Raw genomic sequence first — 16,434 nt, forward strand, 5'->3', positions numbered from 1 at the left:
GTGTACCATTTGGGTGTCTCACAAGGAGATCTATTACCACATTTACAATACCCTTCGGAAATGTCAACTAACACAAACAATCCATTTACTATTTTGGGTTACTCTAACCCCAGCCGGATCCTGATATCCCGTCCTTCTCTTAAACTACACTTGTCAGCCCCCAGAGGACATAACTGAAATGGGTGTGATCAATTGTATATATCTCCGTTACTGTTAAAGGTAACTCAGAATGCTTATATTTCTCTGTTTGAATTGTAAATACTGTTAACTTTCATTAACTGGGTACCTCGTACCCTTTTTCATCTTGCTTCTTTTACTTGCTGAAACTTGTGTGTACCTTCCGATTCTCTTATTCCTTTTTACCGTAAGAGTGGATAGACATTCTAGTCTTAGGGATCCTTATCAAGAAGTTTACACATCTTAGTACACACATGATCTGTTGAATACCTCATATTTATCCATCATAAGCATGATGCAAAAATTGAGTTCCTCTAACTCAACTCTTCCACAGCTACATCTCTTACCAACCGTTTTTCTGGATGGAGGCGTCATCGTACTATCAATAATATAGAGTTTAGGAAATTGAGTTCTAACAACTGAGCTCTACCACATGATCTAGAGTAAGAAGAAAGAGTGACAGTCCTAAATGCCATGTAGCCTCCTACTTATAAGTGTGGTGCACGACACACCTATAAATAAGACTCTACTAGACACGGCTTGTAGACTCCCTAGGAAAGAACTGCTCTGATACCACTTTTGTCACGACCCAAACCGATGGGCCGCGATGGGCACCCGGTACCTTACTCAACCGAGTACCAACGTAACATATCTTTCTTATTACATCATCATATACACGTGACATACAGGCCTAATAGGCCAGCATCATCATTTATAAACTCAAAACATAGGCCAACAAGACCGTACAATCTTTCACGTACACGACATATGTCTACAAGCCTCTAAGAGTACATAACTGTCATAAAGGTCGGGACAGGGCCCCGCCATACTAATTAGTACATGTTCTAACTATACTGACCACATAAGCAACTCCGGAACAAATGGAGTGCACCAACATCTTCCGTTGAGCTGATCACCTACTTGGAAGATTCTCGACCTGTCTATCGATACCTGCGGGCATGAAACGCAGCGTCCCCAGGCAAAAGGGACGTCAGTACAAATAATGTACCGAGTATGTAAGGAATGAAATTCAGTAAATAATAGACATGAGAGAAACATAGAGTAAAAGACTCGACATGTACGTCTGCCTAGCTCTGTGAATCATTTCATTTTTATAATGTCATGCATATGCGTATAAATGTCAAACCATGCATTGGTATATGCGTTCATAATATCATCAAGCCTCTGAGGGCATCCCATCATATCATTTCGGCCGCTGTGGGCAAATCATCAACGTATACCAGCTGATCAGGTGGTGGTGCGTATATAACGCTGTAACCTTTTTTCATATCCCATATACATATAATATACGCGTATATATCTGGTCATGGGTCAATGTACATGTATAAATGTATGAAATGCATAAGAAATACGTTAATAAGATTTTTTCGGAAAGTTATAGAAATAATATGTCCGTCGAATAAATTTTATCAAATATGTATTTTTCTGAGACCCATGAACAGAAGATATAATAATAATTCATATGGGGAATCAAGAATATAGACACCCCTAATATTTCTATGAATAGAGTCATTTATGGAAATTGTGCATTTGCTCGTTTCGTATAGATCATGCCAAAAGAAAAGAAGGGATAGCCTTAACATACCTGGAGTAGGAAAATATCCGTATAATATTCTTGGAAAAGGTTGCACCGTACTCCTTTAGAACCGCAAAATTTCACGTTGCTAAGTATTAAGTATTCTTGTATGAGATTTGATTGTAGCAAATCGCGTGTATAATTTGTATGAAATTATACACGGTTTTGATAATACACCAGTTTCGGCCATTGCCAAGTTGAGCTTAATTTTGTGCTCAACCGATGCTTATATCTTCTAATATCAAGGGGGTAAGCAAACATTAGTTTTCATGTGTTAAATTGATTATAATCACGTTCTGAGGCTAAAGAGGGGTGAATCTTGTTGTATGCTCTTATAATATGACACATTTATACATGGTATATGAGTCACTTTATGGACCATAGGTGGCAGCCACGTTGATGCACTAAAGCTTATTCAAATTTTTACTCATTTCCCTTAATCAACTTATTAATCCCCCACTAATTCAATAATTAATCAATTACCCACATAATTAAGAATTATCTCAAATTACTTTAAAATACTATTCACTTTTTAACATACTTTATATACCTTACTATCGTGGCCATGTGGTACCTTGTATGATACTAGCACATAAATACCGGGTATTTTAGCTTGGGCCGTATTTTATCCCAACATGTCAAACTTTGACGTAAATTTATTTTTTTTGATTTTTTTACCCTCTCATCTTCACGAATTTACTCATCACTTGTTTGAAATAACGTAATACTTATAATTCCAAAATAATCTCGTTCACGAGCTTACGTAAGAAACTTTTAACGTACGAAAATGCGGGATGTGACATCTCATTTCCGAGCTTTCATCAATTTATTTGTGGCGTACTCTCACATGCGAAAATATAGGGTGAAACACCTCGAATCACATCAAACAATATTAAAACACGAATCACACCCCAATTTGAAGCTTAAATGAAACTATCGAATTCCAACTTCTATATTCGATGCCGAAACCGAACAAATCAAGTCCGATTGACTTCAAATTTTGCACACTAGTCATAAATGATATAACAGACCTATTCAAATTTTCAGAATTATATTCCAACCCCGATATCAAAAAGTCAACTCCTGGTCAAACTTTTTAAAAATCACCCATTTTCCAAATTTTGCCAAAATGCGTCAAATTGTCCTACGGACTTTCAAATTCAAATCCGGACATACACCTAAGTCCGAAATCACCATACGAAGCTATTGACATCATCAAAATCCCATTCCAGAGTCATTTGCTCAAAAGTCAAATTCCGGTCAACTCTTTTCATTTAAGTTTCAAAAATAAGGATTGTTCTTCCAATTTAATTCTGAACCTTTCAAAACCAAACTCGACCGCACACGCAAGTCATAATACACATTATGTAGATGTCCGGGACCTTAAGTCACTGAACGAGATGCTAATTCACAAAATAACAAGTCGGGTCGTTATAATTTAGTTTTTATACACTAATAATATAAAATTAGTGCATAGAAAAATCAATTGCAAGTAACTTTCTATAATGAGTACATTTGTACTTTACAAAAGATGATCTCTATAGTATAGTACTATTTTCTTCATCCCAATTTATGTAACAATTTTTTCGTTTTAGTCGGTCTAAAAAAGAATGATATCTTTCTGTATTTAGTAGCAACTCAACTTTCCTTCTTGAGTAAGACAAAATTAGAATACTTAGAGTGTAAGTTTAGTGTTGGGACACATGAAGAAGAAGTGGACGTGAAGTTTGATACACAAGTCATCTCCAAAGAGAGAGTTTTAAATATCTTGGGTCTATAATACAGAGTAACGAGGAGATTAACGAGGATGTCGCACATCGTATAGGAGCGGGGTAGTTGAAATGGAGGCTCGCTACTGGTGTTTCGTATGACAGGAATGTGCCACCTAAACTTAAGGGCAAAATCTACAAAGTGGTAGTTAGACCGACAATGTTGTATGGAGCCGAGAGTTGGCCAATCAAGAAATCTCATTCCCAGAAGATGAAAGTAGCAGAAATTAGGATGTTGAGATGGATGTGTGAGCATATCAGAAAAGACGAAATTAGAAATGAAGTGAGTGTGGCTTTTGTGGAAGATAAGTTGCGGGAATCGAGGCTGAGATGGTTCGGTCATATGAAGAGGAGAGACTCTGATACCCCCGGTTATGAGGTGCGAGAGGTTTTTCATGGCGAGTTAGAGGAGGGGTAGAGGGAGGCCTAAGAAGAAATGTGGTGAGGTGATTAGGCAGGACATAGCTCTGCTCCAGCTTACCGAGGACATGACCCTTGATAGAAAGGTGTGGAGGTCGAGAATTAGGGTGGTGGGGTGATAGACAGTCTAGAGTTTCGCCTTGTCTTACTAGTAGTAGTAGTACTACTCGGGGTATTTTCCTATTCCTAGTCCCTTGTTTTTATATGGTGTGACATTATTATCACTAGGATTGACACTATTCTTGTAATTTTGTATCCCTAGACTCTTTTATTACTCGTTGTATTATTTGCTTCCATTGTGTTATTACCTTGTTGTTGCTATTATTTCTCAATTGCTTCATTTTTACTGTTCTTGAGCCGAGGTTCTTTCGGAAACAACCTCTCTACCTTCATAAGGTAGGGGTAAGGTCTGCGTACACATTACCCTCCACAGACTCCACTTGTGGGATTTCACTGGGTTTGTTATTGTTATTGTTGTCAACTTTCCTTCTTGACCTTAATGAAATGATTTCTAGCCACATAAAATTTCATGGTTTCTTTTAAACCATAATTTTTTAAAATCTTCCTACATTTCTTAAACTCCATGTCTAGTTAAATACTTTCATATAAATTGTGATGAAGTGAGTATTAAAGAAAAAATATTTAAATTTGTTCTTGTATTATCCACAAAAATTTTAATTTGACGTTCGTACACTTTTAGATTATTTAATTCTTATTATTAGTTAATCGTCAAGTATTTGTATTAGCTATTAACAAAGTAGCAAGTGGATCACACGTGCCCAAGTTCTTTAACAAGAAAAAGTCAAAAGTTATCCCTCTACTTTGATTATCATTTAAAAGAAAAAAAAACGAGACTATTTATAACGACGAGAGTAATGTTAGACCAAATGATCAATCTCGAGTAGTAGAAAAATAAATTTGACCATTTTTCCTTAATTAAATCATTCTCAATTTTATTTAGATATTTTTCATTGGTTGTTTGTGTCGCACGTATACATAAAATCAACTTTCCATGGGAGTTGGGACAATCCCAAGCAAAAATCGGATAACACGAAAAACACACACAGCACGAAACAAGACACCAATTTAACGGACAAAATCAACCGACTTCCTAAATCCAACGGCCATCATTTCTTCTACAAGCTATCGCCGGGAAAATATAAGCTCTCACAATCTGCAAATTTTCAATTCAATTTTTTTCCCTTCAAAATTCCTCTCAAATGGCACAAATTTCCTTAAATTTTCAGTTTAATACCAAGTATTTGTACAGACACACTTTCTTCTGCAATCGTTATGGTTTTTTACACGAAAATAAAAACATTTCTTTGATCAATAAAAATTCCCCTTTTCGTCCACACGCTGTTGTATTTTCCAAATCCCTAAATGGGTTTCAATTTTTAGCGAAGAAACGTGAAATCTTAGCCCGAGCTAACGGGTCGTGCGAGCAAGATTCGGATTCGACGGAAAAAACCGAATCCTCAGCTGAAAACAGCAAGAAAAACCCGGGTTCGGATTCGGGTCCGGGTCGAGTTCCTGGGTCCGGTCCAGGCCGGAAAGACAGTTGGTGGTCGAAGGGAAAGAAGTTGAGGTGGGAGCCGATAGTACAGGCTCAAGAAATTGGAGTTTTGTTGTTGCAATTGGGGATTGTGATGTTTGTTATGAGGTTGCTCCGACCTGGTTTACCGTTACCCGGGTCGGATCCTAGAGCCCCGACAAGTTTTATAAGTGTACCTTACAGTGAGTTTTTGAGTAAGGTGAATAGTAATCAGGTGCAGAAAGTTGAGGTTGATGGTGTACATATTATGTTTAAGTTGAAAAGTGAAGTGAGTAGTAGTAGTGTTGTTATAGAGAATAATGAGGATAGTAAGTTGCAAGAATCTGAGGCATTGTTAAGGAGTGTGAGTCCTACAAAGAAAATTGTGTATACGACGACGAGACCGATTGATATAAAAACCCCTTATGAGAAAATGCTTGAAAATGATGTTGAGTTTGGTTCTCCAGATAAAAGGTCTGGTGGTTTCTTGAATTCTGCATTGGTAAGGTTTAGATGAACAACTTTTCTAGTTCATAATGTTGTTATGCAATGTTAAGTGGTATACTTACACCTTGCATGTTCACTTGCTATATCTGTATACAGTGGCGGACGCACGTGGTGGCAAGCGGGTTCAACTGAACTCGCTTCATCAAAAAATAATACTGTGTATATGTATAAATTAGGATTAAAGCTGCATAAATTTTGTATAAATATTTTATTTGAACCCACTTGACAACTAGTATTTTACGACTAAAGTTATGTACTTCTAAGATTGAACCCGCTTGCACAAAATCCTGGGTCTGCCACTGTCTGTATAGGATTTAAGTTATGTGCATTATCAGTGTAAATTATTTTTGGATAGTTCAATTTTACCGGTTATAACAAGTTCCAATCTAGTTTTCAAGTTACCATGTTGTAGGTCAATTTTAACCGATGGTGTAAAATAATTTATACACTGTCAATGCACAGAACTTAAACTCATCTTAGCAAAAGGAGCAGTAACACCAGATAGTAGAATAGAAAAACCCGTAGAGCTAGCTTGAAAATGGACTGGTATTTAGAAATTTGATGCTTCCGCAACAGCTATCTTTAGAATGTCTTAGTTCTTTCTTCAATCTTTCTAAATGCTACTATTGTGACTTCACTGCGTTTGATTTTGTCTTTCTGGAATTGCCACAAATGGAGTAGTTATAACTAGACCAACTGAAAAGTTGTTATTACCTTTGTTGGAAGAAAAATGTTGTCTTGCCTTTATGTCATGTAGTTAATATCTCTTTTCACTGAGCTTTCATGGTACTTAAGGTATTTCTGTCTACTAGCACGTTCTATTTCATTTAATCAGCTGGACTCCATTCCTCACTGGTTAGAGTCGGCTAACCTTTCTCAACCTTCCTCTTTTATTGGGATTTAGGACCAGTTATGTGAAGCTCATTTAACAAGTGTTTAAGGTACTCTATTAGAAGACAGACATTCTGTATGTGGATTCTCAATGAGTTGTTACTTGATTGAGATGACTTGACTTGGGGATTTGGAGAAACCACTGGAGTGGAGTTTGATGGTTCACCAAAATGATGTTTTTGAGTCGTCTATATTCTTTTCCTTTTTCCCTTTTTTCTGATGTTATTTCATTATTCACTATAATGATATGAACAAGTTATATTTCCATCTCACATTGAATTTCGAATTCAACACCCCATATTCAAAATGCATTCTTTGGCCGACAAAAAGGATGTGAATGAGGATTTAAGATGTAAACCTCTGATTATAGGGTTGAGTTATTTTTCAATTACATCTTTCTTAATAGTGGAAGGAAGTATCACTAAGTTTGAGTGATTGGAAAACATAGTGAAAAACTAAACCAATTTTACTGCACAAATGTGTGCATGGCCTCTTACCCTGGACTCCAAAAAAAAGAAGAAAGAACTAAAAACATAGCAGTTAGAAGATACATTTTTTCCATAATCGTGGGTTTCAACCAGAGATCTGCTTTGAGCTCTTTATTGTTACACTAGTTACGGATAATCTAACAAGAGGTATACATGATAATGTCTCATGGTGTATACTATTTGTATTTTGAACATGATATTGTATTAACTGACGAAGCTAGCGAGGGTGTTAACCAGAAGCTTGAACATGGAGAAGCACTTTAGGAAGTAAAAATCTAGGATTCTAGAAGTAAGAACAATTCACCGCAAGTTTAGCTGGTATAAGAAGAATGAAGTTAATGTGAATAGATGTGATGGTGGTTACCAAATGCAGATAATTCTGATAGTTATGCTCAATTTTGCAGGTCAATGGTATGATAGATGAAGATATAACACATAAAATTAAAATAGGATAGTTGAAATAGAGGAGTGTCACTGTGATGAAAATGTTCTGCCATGGGAGGATGCCTACAAAAGCAAAATGCATGTTCTAAAGCATGGTAGTAAGCCCAGCAACTTATATGAGAGTGGATGTTGGGCCTCTAGGGCCCAACATATGATGAGTGTCATAGAAATGGGGATGATAAGATGGATGTGCAATCTATAAGATTAAACAAGATAAAAAATGACCGTATCCGACGATAAAATGAAAATAAACATCACTCTTGTTCATGTATTATGAAGATCTCCAAGTTCACTGGTCCGATGGTGTGAAACAAATGATTATTCAATCTGTTAAAGAGAAGAGGTAAACCTAAAATCATGTGGAGGAAGTTGCAAAAATCTACAATCTTTGAGAATCCAAGCAGAGTCGGTGCAAAATAAAACACAATAAATGCGAAAGAAACTATATACCAACTATTTGAGATTAAGGTTTAGTTATGCAGTTACATCAGGTCCATGTTTTTGTTAGAATATTTTTAAAACATGTTTAGACATTGCATGTCAGTAGAAAATGTAGAGTATCTCTAGTTAGAGACTCCGAATTATCAAGTATTGGAAGGAAGCAGGGTCCAAATGGAGTGAAATGTATATTGAGGATTCATATGGCCTACCCCGATTAGCTTGGGATGGAGGCATGGTTGTTGTATTTTGAGGGAACAAATGACTATATCAAATGAAAAATATTTCAGTGTTGAGTTGAATCATATGTTCCTATTGTTGCTTTCCTAATTTGAAATGTCTTGTGATTCTAAATTTTTAAAGCATGAGCAGATTTGCTGTTGATTCTAAGCTAGCCCATTCTCTTAATTTGCTAGGAAAAGTACCACAGTCGTTCCTGTGAAACAAACATCCTGCTCTTAAGTTTGAAAACAACTCCCTGTTTTCACGCTTTCCTGTTAGAACGGCCCTTTGACATGAAACATTCTGGAGTGTAAGATGAATTTTCACTTTTTTTTTTTTTGCTCAAGGGCAATCATGGCATGCTTTCTATATTTTTCCTTCTAGTTTGTTTCATGTGAATTTTTGTCTCATGTTGCTTGACTTTGTCCCCCAGTAGCCGTTCATGTTATCCATCTGTTTTCTGGTGTCCCCTAAGCATTTCATTATTTTGTCTCAATCCTTATTTTTTTGCTCCAAATGTTGGAATTAAAAATTAACTTTACTTTTGATTTTGCAGATAGCTTTATTCTATGTTGCTGTACTAGCAGGGCTTCTTCATCGCTTCCCAGTAAACTTTTCTCAGGTATATTTGTGAATATATTTGTGGCAATTCCAATATCCACCATATTTATGAATACATCACCTACTTTATTGTGGCTGCATAATTACAGAGCACTGCTGGTCAGCTCAGAAATCGCAAGTCAGGGGGTTCAGGTGGCGCCAAAGTATCTGAACTTGGGGAAACTATCACATTTGCTGATGTTGCAGGTGTTGACGAGGCTAAGGAGGAGCTAGAAGAGATTGTGGTATGTTTCATTTTCATTTGGTGGACTCTCTTAGCAATATTTCCTCGCGAGTGCTGCATTGTGATACCTAAAGTATTGAATAGTTTATAATTCATTATTGTGGTCTTTTATAACTGCTATTTTCTCCAGGAATTTCTTAGGAATCCAGATAAGTACATACGGCTTGGTGCACGTCCTCCTCGTGGTGTTCTACTGGTGAGTTTCAAATTCAACATAGTAATGGGACTGCTAGGTGGTTATCAAAGTGAAAAGCTGCAAGACTACTGATACAATAATTGGAGGCTTCAAATCATAACTCATTGAAACTTTCTGCTTTCTGGTTATTTATTTATTTATTTATTTATTTAGTTATTTTGTCTTCCTGAAGGGATTCTCTCTCTATCCCTTCACTTTGTGATGCCTCTATAACTAAATTACATCATTATTTCCTGCTAATTTTTCTATGTGACTGTTGACTCATAGACCATTCTACTTGGGGACACCCTTTGATTAGTTATCATCTTTGCGCTTCTTAGTGTATACATTGTTCAAGTAGCTTTAAATTCTTGCAGGTAGGTCTTCCCGGGACAGGAAAAACACTTCTAGCTAAGGCCGTCGCTGGGGAAGCTGAGGTTCCTTTCATCAGTTGTTCTGCAAGTGAGTTTGTAGAATTGTATGTCGGTATGGGAGCATCACGTGTCCGGGACCTGTTTGCACGGGCAAAGAAGGAGGCACCTTCAATAATTTTTATCGATGAGGTAGCCTGTGCTTTCCCTCTTTCCTTCTTCCTCTCCAAACTCAAAATATCCTAATAAAAAGTGTCTCCATTTTCCCGGATGTGCAGATAGATGCTGTGGCAAAAAGCCGTGATGGTAAATTCCGCATCGTAAGCAATGATGAAAGAGAGCAGACACTGAACCAACTACTCACTGTAAGATGTGCTGATTTTTTTATGTGCTACATCACTTCAGTTTTGCATAAGAAATTAATATTTTACAATAATCGGCAGGAGATGGATGGATTTGACAGTAATTCTGCTGTAATTGTCCTTGGAGCAACAAATCGCTCTGATGTTTTAGACCCTGCTCTTCGCCGACCTGGAAGATTTGATCGTGTAGTGATGGTTTGTATCTATCCTCTGCTGGAATAGAAATTTCGTTTATTATAAAGCTTTGTCCATGATTTGGAGCATTGGTCATGACCTCCTCATACAACAACTCCTATAGAAGGGAAGTGGTGATGTAAGTTTTTGTTTCAAGGTGGAAGCGCCTGATAGGGCTGGAAGAGAAGCTATCCTAAAGGTACATGTCTCCAAGAAAGAACTTCCCCTGGCACAAGATGTTAATCTTGGTAACATCGCTTCTATGACTACTGGTTTCACGGGGTAATCCTTCCTCTCTGATTTTCTTAAGCTTTCAATTTCGTCTATGATGTTTCTATGGCTGTCTGACTGTTCATCTTGGGGATTGTACAGGGCAGACCTTGCAAATCTAGTGAATGAAGCTGCTTTGTTGGCAGGAAGGCAGAATAAAGTTGTAGTTGAAAAAGAAGATTTCATTCAAGCTGTTGAGCGTTCAATTGCGGTATTGCTTCTTCCCTCTCAAAACAATGCTCTAATAGCCAAGTGACATGCATGCACCATTACTATTTCTGCATTACATGAAACTATGTTTCTCCATTCTCATGTGCTATATCCTCGAATATTGCTGCTTGTAGTAGTTCAATAAGAGCTAAGTGGGCACACTTAAGAAGCTTGTTATAAGAAAAGATATCCATCTTAAGTATTCTCCCTTGAACAAGAGCCCACTAGGAAGGATTTTACATTTTTGGGCTCTATTATATGATAATTTTAACAAACTTGTATTGCCATTGCTTCAGAGAAGAGGTGCATGTTATCGGTCCTTAAACTTAGAATGTGTATGTTCCGCTGTCTTCTTCCTTTTTTTTTTTCTTTTTTTTTGTTGTGATAATCGTGGTGTCCGGGCCAACTTAGGCGCACCGCGACTAATTCCATGGGATATCTGCTACCTCCCACCAACAACAGATACCGGGTAACTCTATCCACCAAGGCTTGGACAGATGGAAAGAAATCACCTAGTGCTTTTTGTCTCCGCCGGGAATTAAACCTGAGACCTCATGGTTCTAACCTACTTCATTGACCACTAGGCCACACCCTTGGGTGCTATGTTCCACTGTTTTGGACCTTGATAGTTTTAAATGAACAGAATTTTGTATACAGTTAAAATATAATGGTCAGCAATGAGGAATATGTGCAAGACTCAAGATTCCTAACATTAGCGTTAATGGTAGAATTGGCTGAGTCAAGCTTCATTTGATCCCTCTTTTAGCTCAGGACCAGTGTCTTCTAGTTTCATGTGCACCAAACTTGAAGTACGAGCAGTCTTTGGCTTTGAGTAGAATTACATATTACTCAATTTATGTCTATGAATCCTGTATAACAAAATTGTAAAAAGCTTGAATAGGATGGGGAATAGTGACTGCCCTCTAAGAGCCCGTGCAAGGAAGAGCATTGTCCCAGGAAAATCCAACAAGGTTGAAGGTCTAATTCTTGGAAATTCTAGATGGGCTACAAGTTATAGTTTGTTTCCCCCATGCTTAATCTAGCACTGCTGGTTTGTTGGTCAATAGGAAAATAAATGATAAAAGTATTTCTTGTTCTTGATTAGGGGTGGCAAACGGGCGGGTCGGGTCGGATATGGGACGGTCGAAAACGGGTAATGAAAAAACGGATAAATTATCCGACCCGACGCATATTTGATAAGGATAAAAAACGGGTTAACCGGCGGATAATATTGGTAACCATATTATCCATGACTTCATGAATATGATTACTTTTGGAAGAATTCCTAGTCTCCCAAACTTGAGGAACCTCCAATTTGAGGCTTTACAAATGTAAAAGTTAAACCCATTAGGTATCCATTGGTTATCCATTTTCTAAATGGATAATATGGTTCTTATCCATATTTGACCCGTTTTTAAATAGTTCATTATCCAACCCATTTTTTAGTGGATAATATGGGTGGTTAACTGTTTTTTATAACCTTTTTGCCACCCATTTTTGATCATGCTCTGCTATGCCAGGTGATTTGTATATTTTAGTTGTTCACCAATTCCATTCAGGTTTACAAGCTTCATTTTCAATGTTTCAGGGCATTGAGAAGAAGACTGCCAAGCTGCAGGGCAGTGAGAAGGCTGTAGTTGCAAGGCATGAAGCAGGTCATGCAGTAGTTGGGACTGCTGTTGCGAATCTTCTTTCTGGGCAGCCACGGGTTGAGGTAATCATTATTTTCACTTGCTCTGAGAAAGTTTATTTCTTACTGATTTACTACAAGCTCACATTATTTGTTTCACTAGTCGACTGGTTTTGTGTCGCACTGGATAACATCTGATAAAAGAGACTGATCCCCCCACATTATTTGTTTCACTAGTCGACTGGTTTTGTGTCACACTGGATATCATCTGATAAAAGAGACTGACCCCCCCCCCCCCCCCCCCACACACACACACACACACACAAACACAAACCAAAAAAACAAAAGAAAAAAGAAGAGAACTCTCTAATAGAATTACTCAATATTTAGAATTTCTAGAAAGATATTTTCAGAATAGGAAAATCAGCACGTCTGCAAATCTTGAATAGCCTGGTATTTAACCATTTCCAGAGACATAATACATCAGCAAGACCTCTCCTTTGCATTTGGCATGGGACCTCTAAATTCTAATATCGTTTAAATTGGGTTTTGCTTGTTCTTGGGTTATGGAGCCTTAAAAAACAGTTGGATCATTGATCAATGTCACTGCTCTGACCTATCCTTCTTGACGTAGTATAACTGTTATTATGGCAAAATAAAATAAAAAATAGAAAATGGGGAAGTAGTGAATTTTTGGTGTCTCGTTAAGTGATAAAAATGTCCGAAATGGAAAGATATTAGTGTCTGGATTTAATACTTTATCCCAGAAAAGGAAAAACAAGTGGGTGTCTGGATTTGATAAGGAATAGGAAATGACTTGGTTCTGATGTCAGACTCGAATACAACTCAATATGCTGCCTATTACTTGACCTCTATTATACCTAATGAGGCAAAGCTGGAAGAATATTATTTACATAAGCATCTTACTTATCAGGAAAAAAAACATAAGGTTCTCCCTCCCTTTCTTTTCTGTCTTTCTCCAGATTCATGGAAATGTATGCACTGGCTAAAAGGTTCTTGGCCTCTGTGGCAAGCAGCTCTGGGTTTGTTTTTCCTTAATGTGTTTCCTCAAAAAGAATACTATAATTTTTTGGTTGAGTAGGTAAGGTAAATTGTTCCAAGATTTTGGTGTTAGTAAATAGAGAGTGACTTCCCCTCCCCCTCACCCCCCCAACCCAACAACCCAACTTCATTCTTCTCAATGTGAAAGTTGTTTCTTATGAAACATCTGAAGACATTTTCCTTGTTACTTCCCCTTCCCTCTCTTTATTGATCTTGATGGCGCCAGTTAGTTCATTATCTCCTCCCCCGATTATCCTGCAATTAAAATGTATTTCTATATCAATGGAACAATACCAACATGGTTCTGAAAGTTGTCTTCCTGCAAAGGTCTCTCAATTTGTTTGCTCCTTCTTGTGTGAAATATTCCAAGTGAAGTCAGCCGTTTCTATATCGGTGCATGATCCTTAAAGGCTTTTACCAAAATGAGTATTTTGCTGCTTCTCAATCGTGCTCATCTCAAAGACTCAAACTGCAATTATTGCTTTTCTTGTACGTAATTGGGAATATTGCAGTTATGGTTTCAATAACAGCTCCCTTTTCTCGTTAATCAGAAGCTAAGCATATTGCCGAGATCTGGAGGGGCTTTAGGATTTACTTATATTCCTCCAACCAATGAGGACAGATATCTGCTATTTGTTGATGAGTTACGGGGAAGATTGGTCACTCTTCTTGGTGGACGTGCAGCGGAAGAAGTCTTGTACTCTGGACGTGTATCTACAGGTGCTCTTGACGATATACGCAGAGCAACAGACATGGCCTACAAGGCAGTGGCTGAATATGGTCTTAATGAAACCATTGGCCCTATTTCAGTGGCAACTCTTTCCGCTGGTGGAATGGATGATAGTGGATCCATGCCCTGGGGAAGGGATCAGGTATTTTCTACTTTTCCCTCTCTCGTGATGTCTGCTTTATTTATTTTTTGGATAACCGTGGTGTTGGGGCAAGCTTGCGCGTACTTTGACTAATTCCACGGGATACATGCTACCTCCCACCAGCAACATGTACCATGTAACTCTGCCCTAGCCTTTGCTTGGACAGATGAGAAGAAATCATCTAGTGTTTTTGCCTCCGCTGAGATTTGAACCTGAAATCTTATGGTTCTCAACCCACTTCATTGACCACTAGGCCACACCCTTGGGTGCAATGTCCGCTTTCTTCTGCTTTAATACTCTGGTTTCTAACTTAAGAATACAACCTCCTTAACAGAACTGTAATTAAAATTTATTCCAACAGGGGCATCTTGTTGATCTTGTCCAAAGAGAGGTCAAGGCCTTACTACAGTCTGCACTTGATATTGCACTTTGTGTTGTACGTGCTAATCCCACAGTTCTTGAGGGGTTGGGAGCTCAATTGGAAGGTAATACTTAATGATGCTTTTACTTACCGGTTAACATTTTGATATTCTTTAGTATTGCTTTCTTTTAGCATCTTCACAAGGCAGTGATTTTACATTGAAGCTTGTGTAAACATAATTAAGTAAATAAAGTTGTGCTCTCTATAACAACTTAAGCTTTTAGATGAGATGCTCACACGATTTAACTTGGTTCTCACTGTAACTCATTATCAAAAATAACTTTCATGTGCCAAGCACATGAAAAACAATCATGCTTGCATGTGTAGGGGTGTGTTGAATCATACTTTAAGTAAATAGAAAAGTGCTCTTTTTACAGCTTAAGCTTTAAGACGAGAAGGTCACACAATTTAACAAAGTAAGTTAAGAGAATCTTATTTTGATTTATTGATTAACAATGAAGATCTTATTTTAATATTCTCTTTCTTCCACCTCAGAGAAAGAGAAAGTAGAAGGTGAAGAACTACAAGAATGGTTGAGCATGGTCGTTGCACCGGCGGAACTTAACTTTTTTGTTAAGGGCAAGCAAGAGTCTTTACTTCCATTGCAAGCAAGCTCTGGATGACAGCTGCAAGCTTAACCAAGTCATCTGTATCAAAAGAAAATTCGAGTAAGGACTTTCACGTCATCATCTTTGCTCTAAGGAAAACAAAGCTATATTCCTGGACCAGATGGACACGGCGTGCTGGCACCCGGCCAGCTTGATTTTGTATGTGTTACTAAGGTCATTGACAGCTACTTAACTCCTATAAACTCCACTGTTATATACCACGATCACAGGTTGGTAATTCAAAGAGAAGGCATATACTAAAGATGAGTCAAGAGTTTTCTTGATCCTAGAAGTGAAAGGAAAATAGGCTTGTGATCGAAGTGATGTTTGTTGGTATATTTCTTCTACGTCACTTGTACATGTGCAATTATTCTTAGTAGTTACGAGAATCAATATTTGTATCATACATCTGTACCTCATCTTACAAAGAAGTAATCCATGTTCTGATGTTGTGAGATGAAAACTGTGTATACAATGTAATCTTTGCGATTATGGGACAAAAGTATCATTAGGCTGCTATAATTCTTGACTTATGTAAATGTTGATAGTTTATCTTATTAGTAAGATTTCTTACAGCCCTATGTTTTTGTAAATTAGAAGTATTTGATGAGATGAAATGTTGAAAAGAGGCTTGTAAGTGCAGGAGAGATTGCCAGGCCAAGTAGATGATGAAATGACAATTAAATGACTTTTTGTACTTGGATTTAGTTGATTTCTTGTTTATTCATGGATGTGGAGCCATTTTTTGAGGCTGAGTTAGCATTCATTAAAATGACTAAGAGGGTGTGTGTAAATTTATAAACTGATCAAGTACTTTTTGGCTTTTTACAAATTTCGTAAACATTAAAAGTGCTTATAATTTAAAATCGATCAAAAACTATAAATCGGCTTTTAAAATTTTGGTTTGACCAAGATTACTATTTTATTCTTAATGTCTTTGTAATCTCC

The 16,434-nt window shown here is 37.3% G+C and overlaps 1 protein-coding gene across 2 annotated transcripts; it reads left to right on the plus strand.

Annotated features, from left to right (window-relative positions):
* The first annotated feature begins 5,018 nt into the window (after positions 1–5,018).
* Positions 5,019–15,949, plus strand: LOC104108834 (ATP-dependent zinc metalloprotease FTSH 9, chloroplastic-like). Of its 2 annotated transcripts, XM_009617963.4 has the most exons (14): positions 5,019–5,999; positions 9,044–9,109; positions 9,198–9,332; positions 9,462–9,527; positions 9,884–10,069; positions 10,156–10,242; positions 10,321–10,434; positions 10,571–10,695; positions 10,786–10,894; positions 12,482–12,607; positions 14,137–14,457; positions 14,819–14,942; positions 15,256–15,294; positions 15,374–15,589. In XM_009617963.4, the coding sequence occupies exons 1-13, from the start codon at positions 5,184–5,186 to the stop codon at positions 15,258–15,260; spliced, it is 2,280 nt and encodes a 759-aa protein (XP_009616258.1). In that variant the 5' UTR covers positions 5,019–5,183; the 3' UTR covers positions 15,261–15,294; positions 15,374–15,589. The 2 variants fall into 2 exon arrangements, with proteins under 2 accessions (XP_009616258.1, XP_009616257.1); XM_009617962.4 differs by lacking the exon at positions 15,256–15,294 and having other exon boundaries at positions 15,374–15,949.
* Positions 15,950–16,434: the final 485 nt, after the last annotated feature.

This window comes from Nicotiana tomentosiformis, chromosome 2 (genome assembly GCF_000390325.3).
Source record: "Nicotiana tomentosiformis chromosome 2, ASM39032v3, whole genome shotgun sequence".
NCBI lineage: Eukaryota > Viridiplantae > Streptophyta > Magnoliopsida > Solanales > Solanaceae > Nicotiana > Nicotiana tomentosiformis.

Coding starts and splice junctions, on each gene's coding strand:
- LOC104108834 (XM_009617962.4), top strand. CDS start 5,184: ATGGCACAAATTTCCTTAAATTTTCAGTTTAATACCAAGTATTTGTAC. Junction 9,110..9,197: donor TCCCAGTAAACTTTTCTCAG/GTATATTTGTGA, acceptor GCATAATTACAG/AGCACTGCTGGTCAGCTCAG. Junction 12,608..14,136: donor CTGGGCAGCCACGGGTTGAG/GTAATCATTATT, acceptor CTCGTTAATCAG/AAGCTAAGCATATTGCCGAG.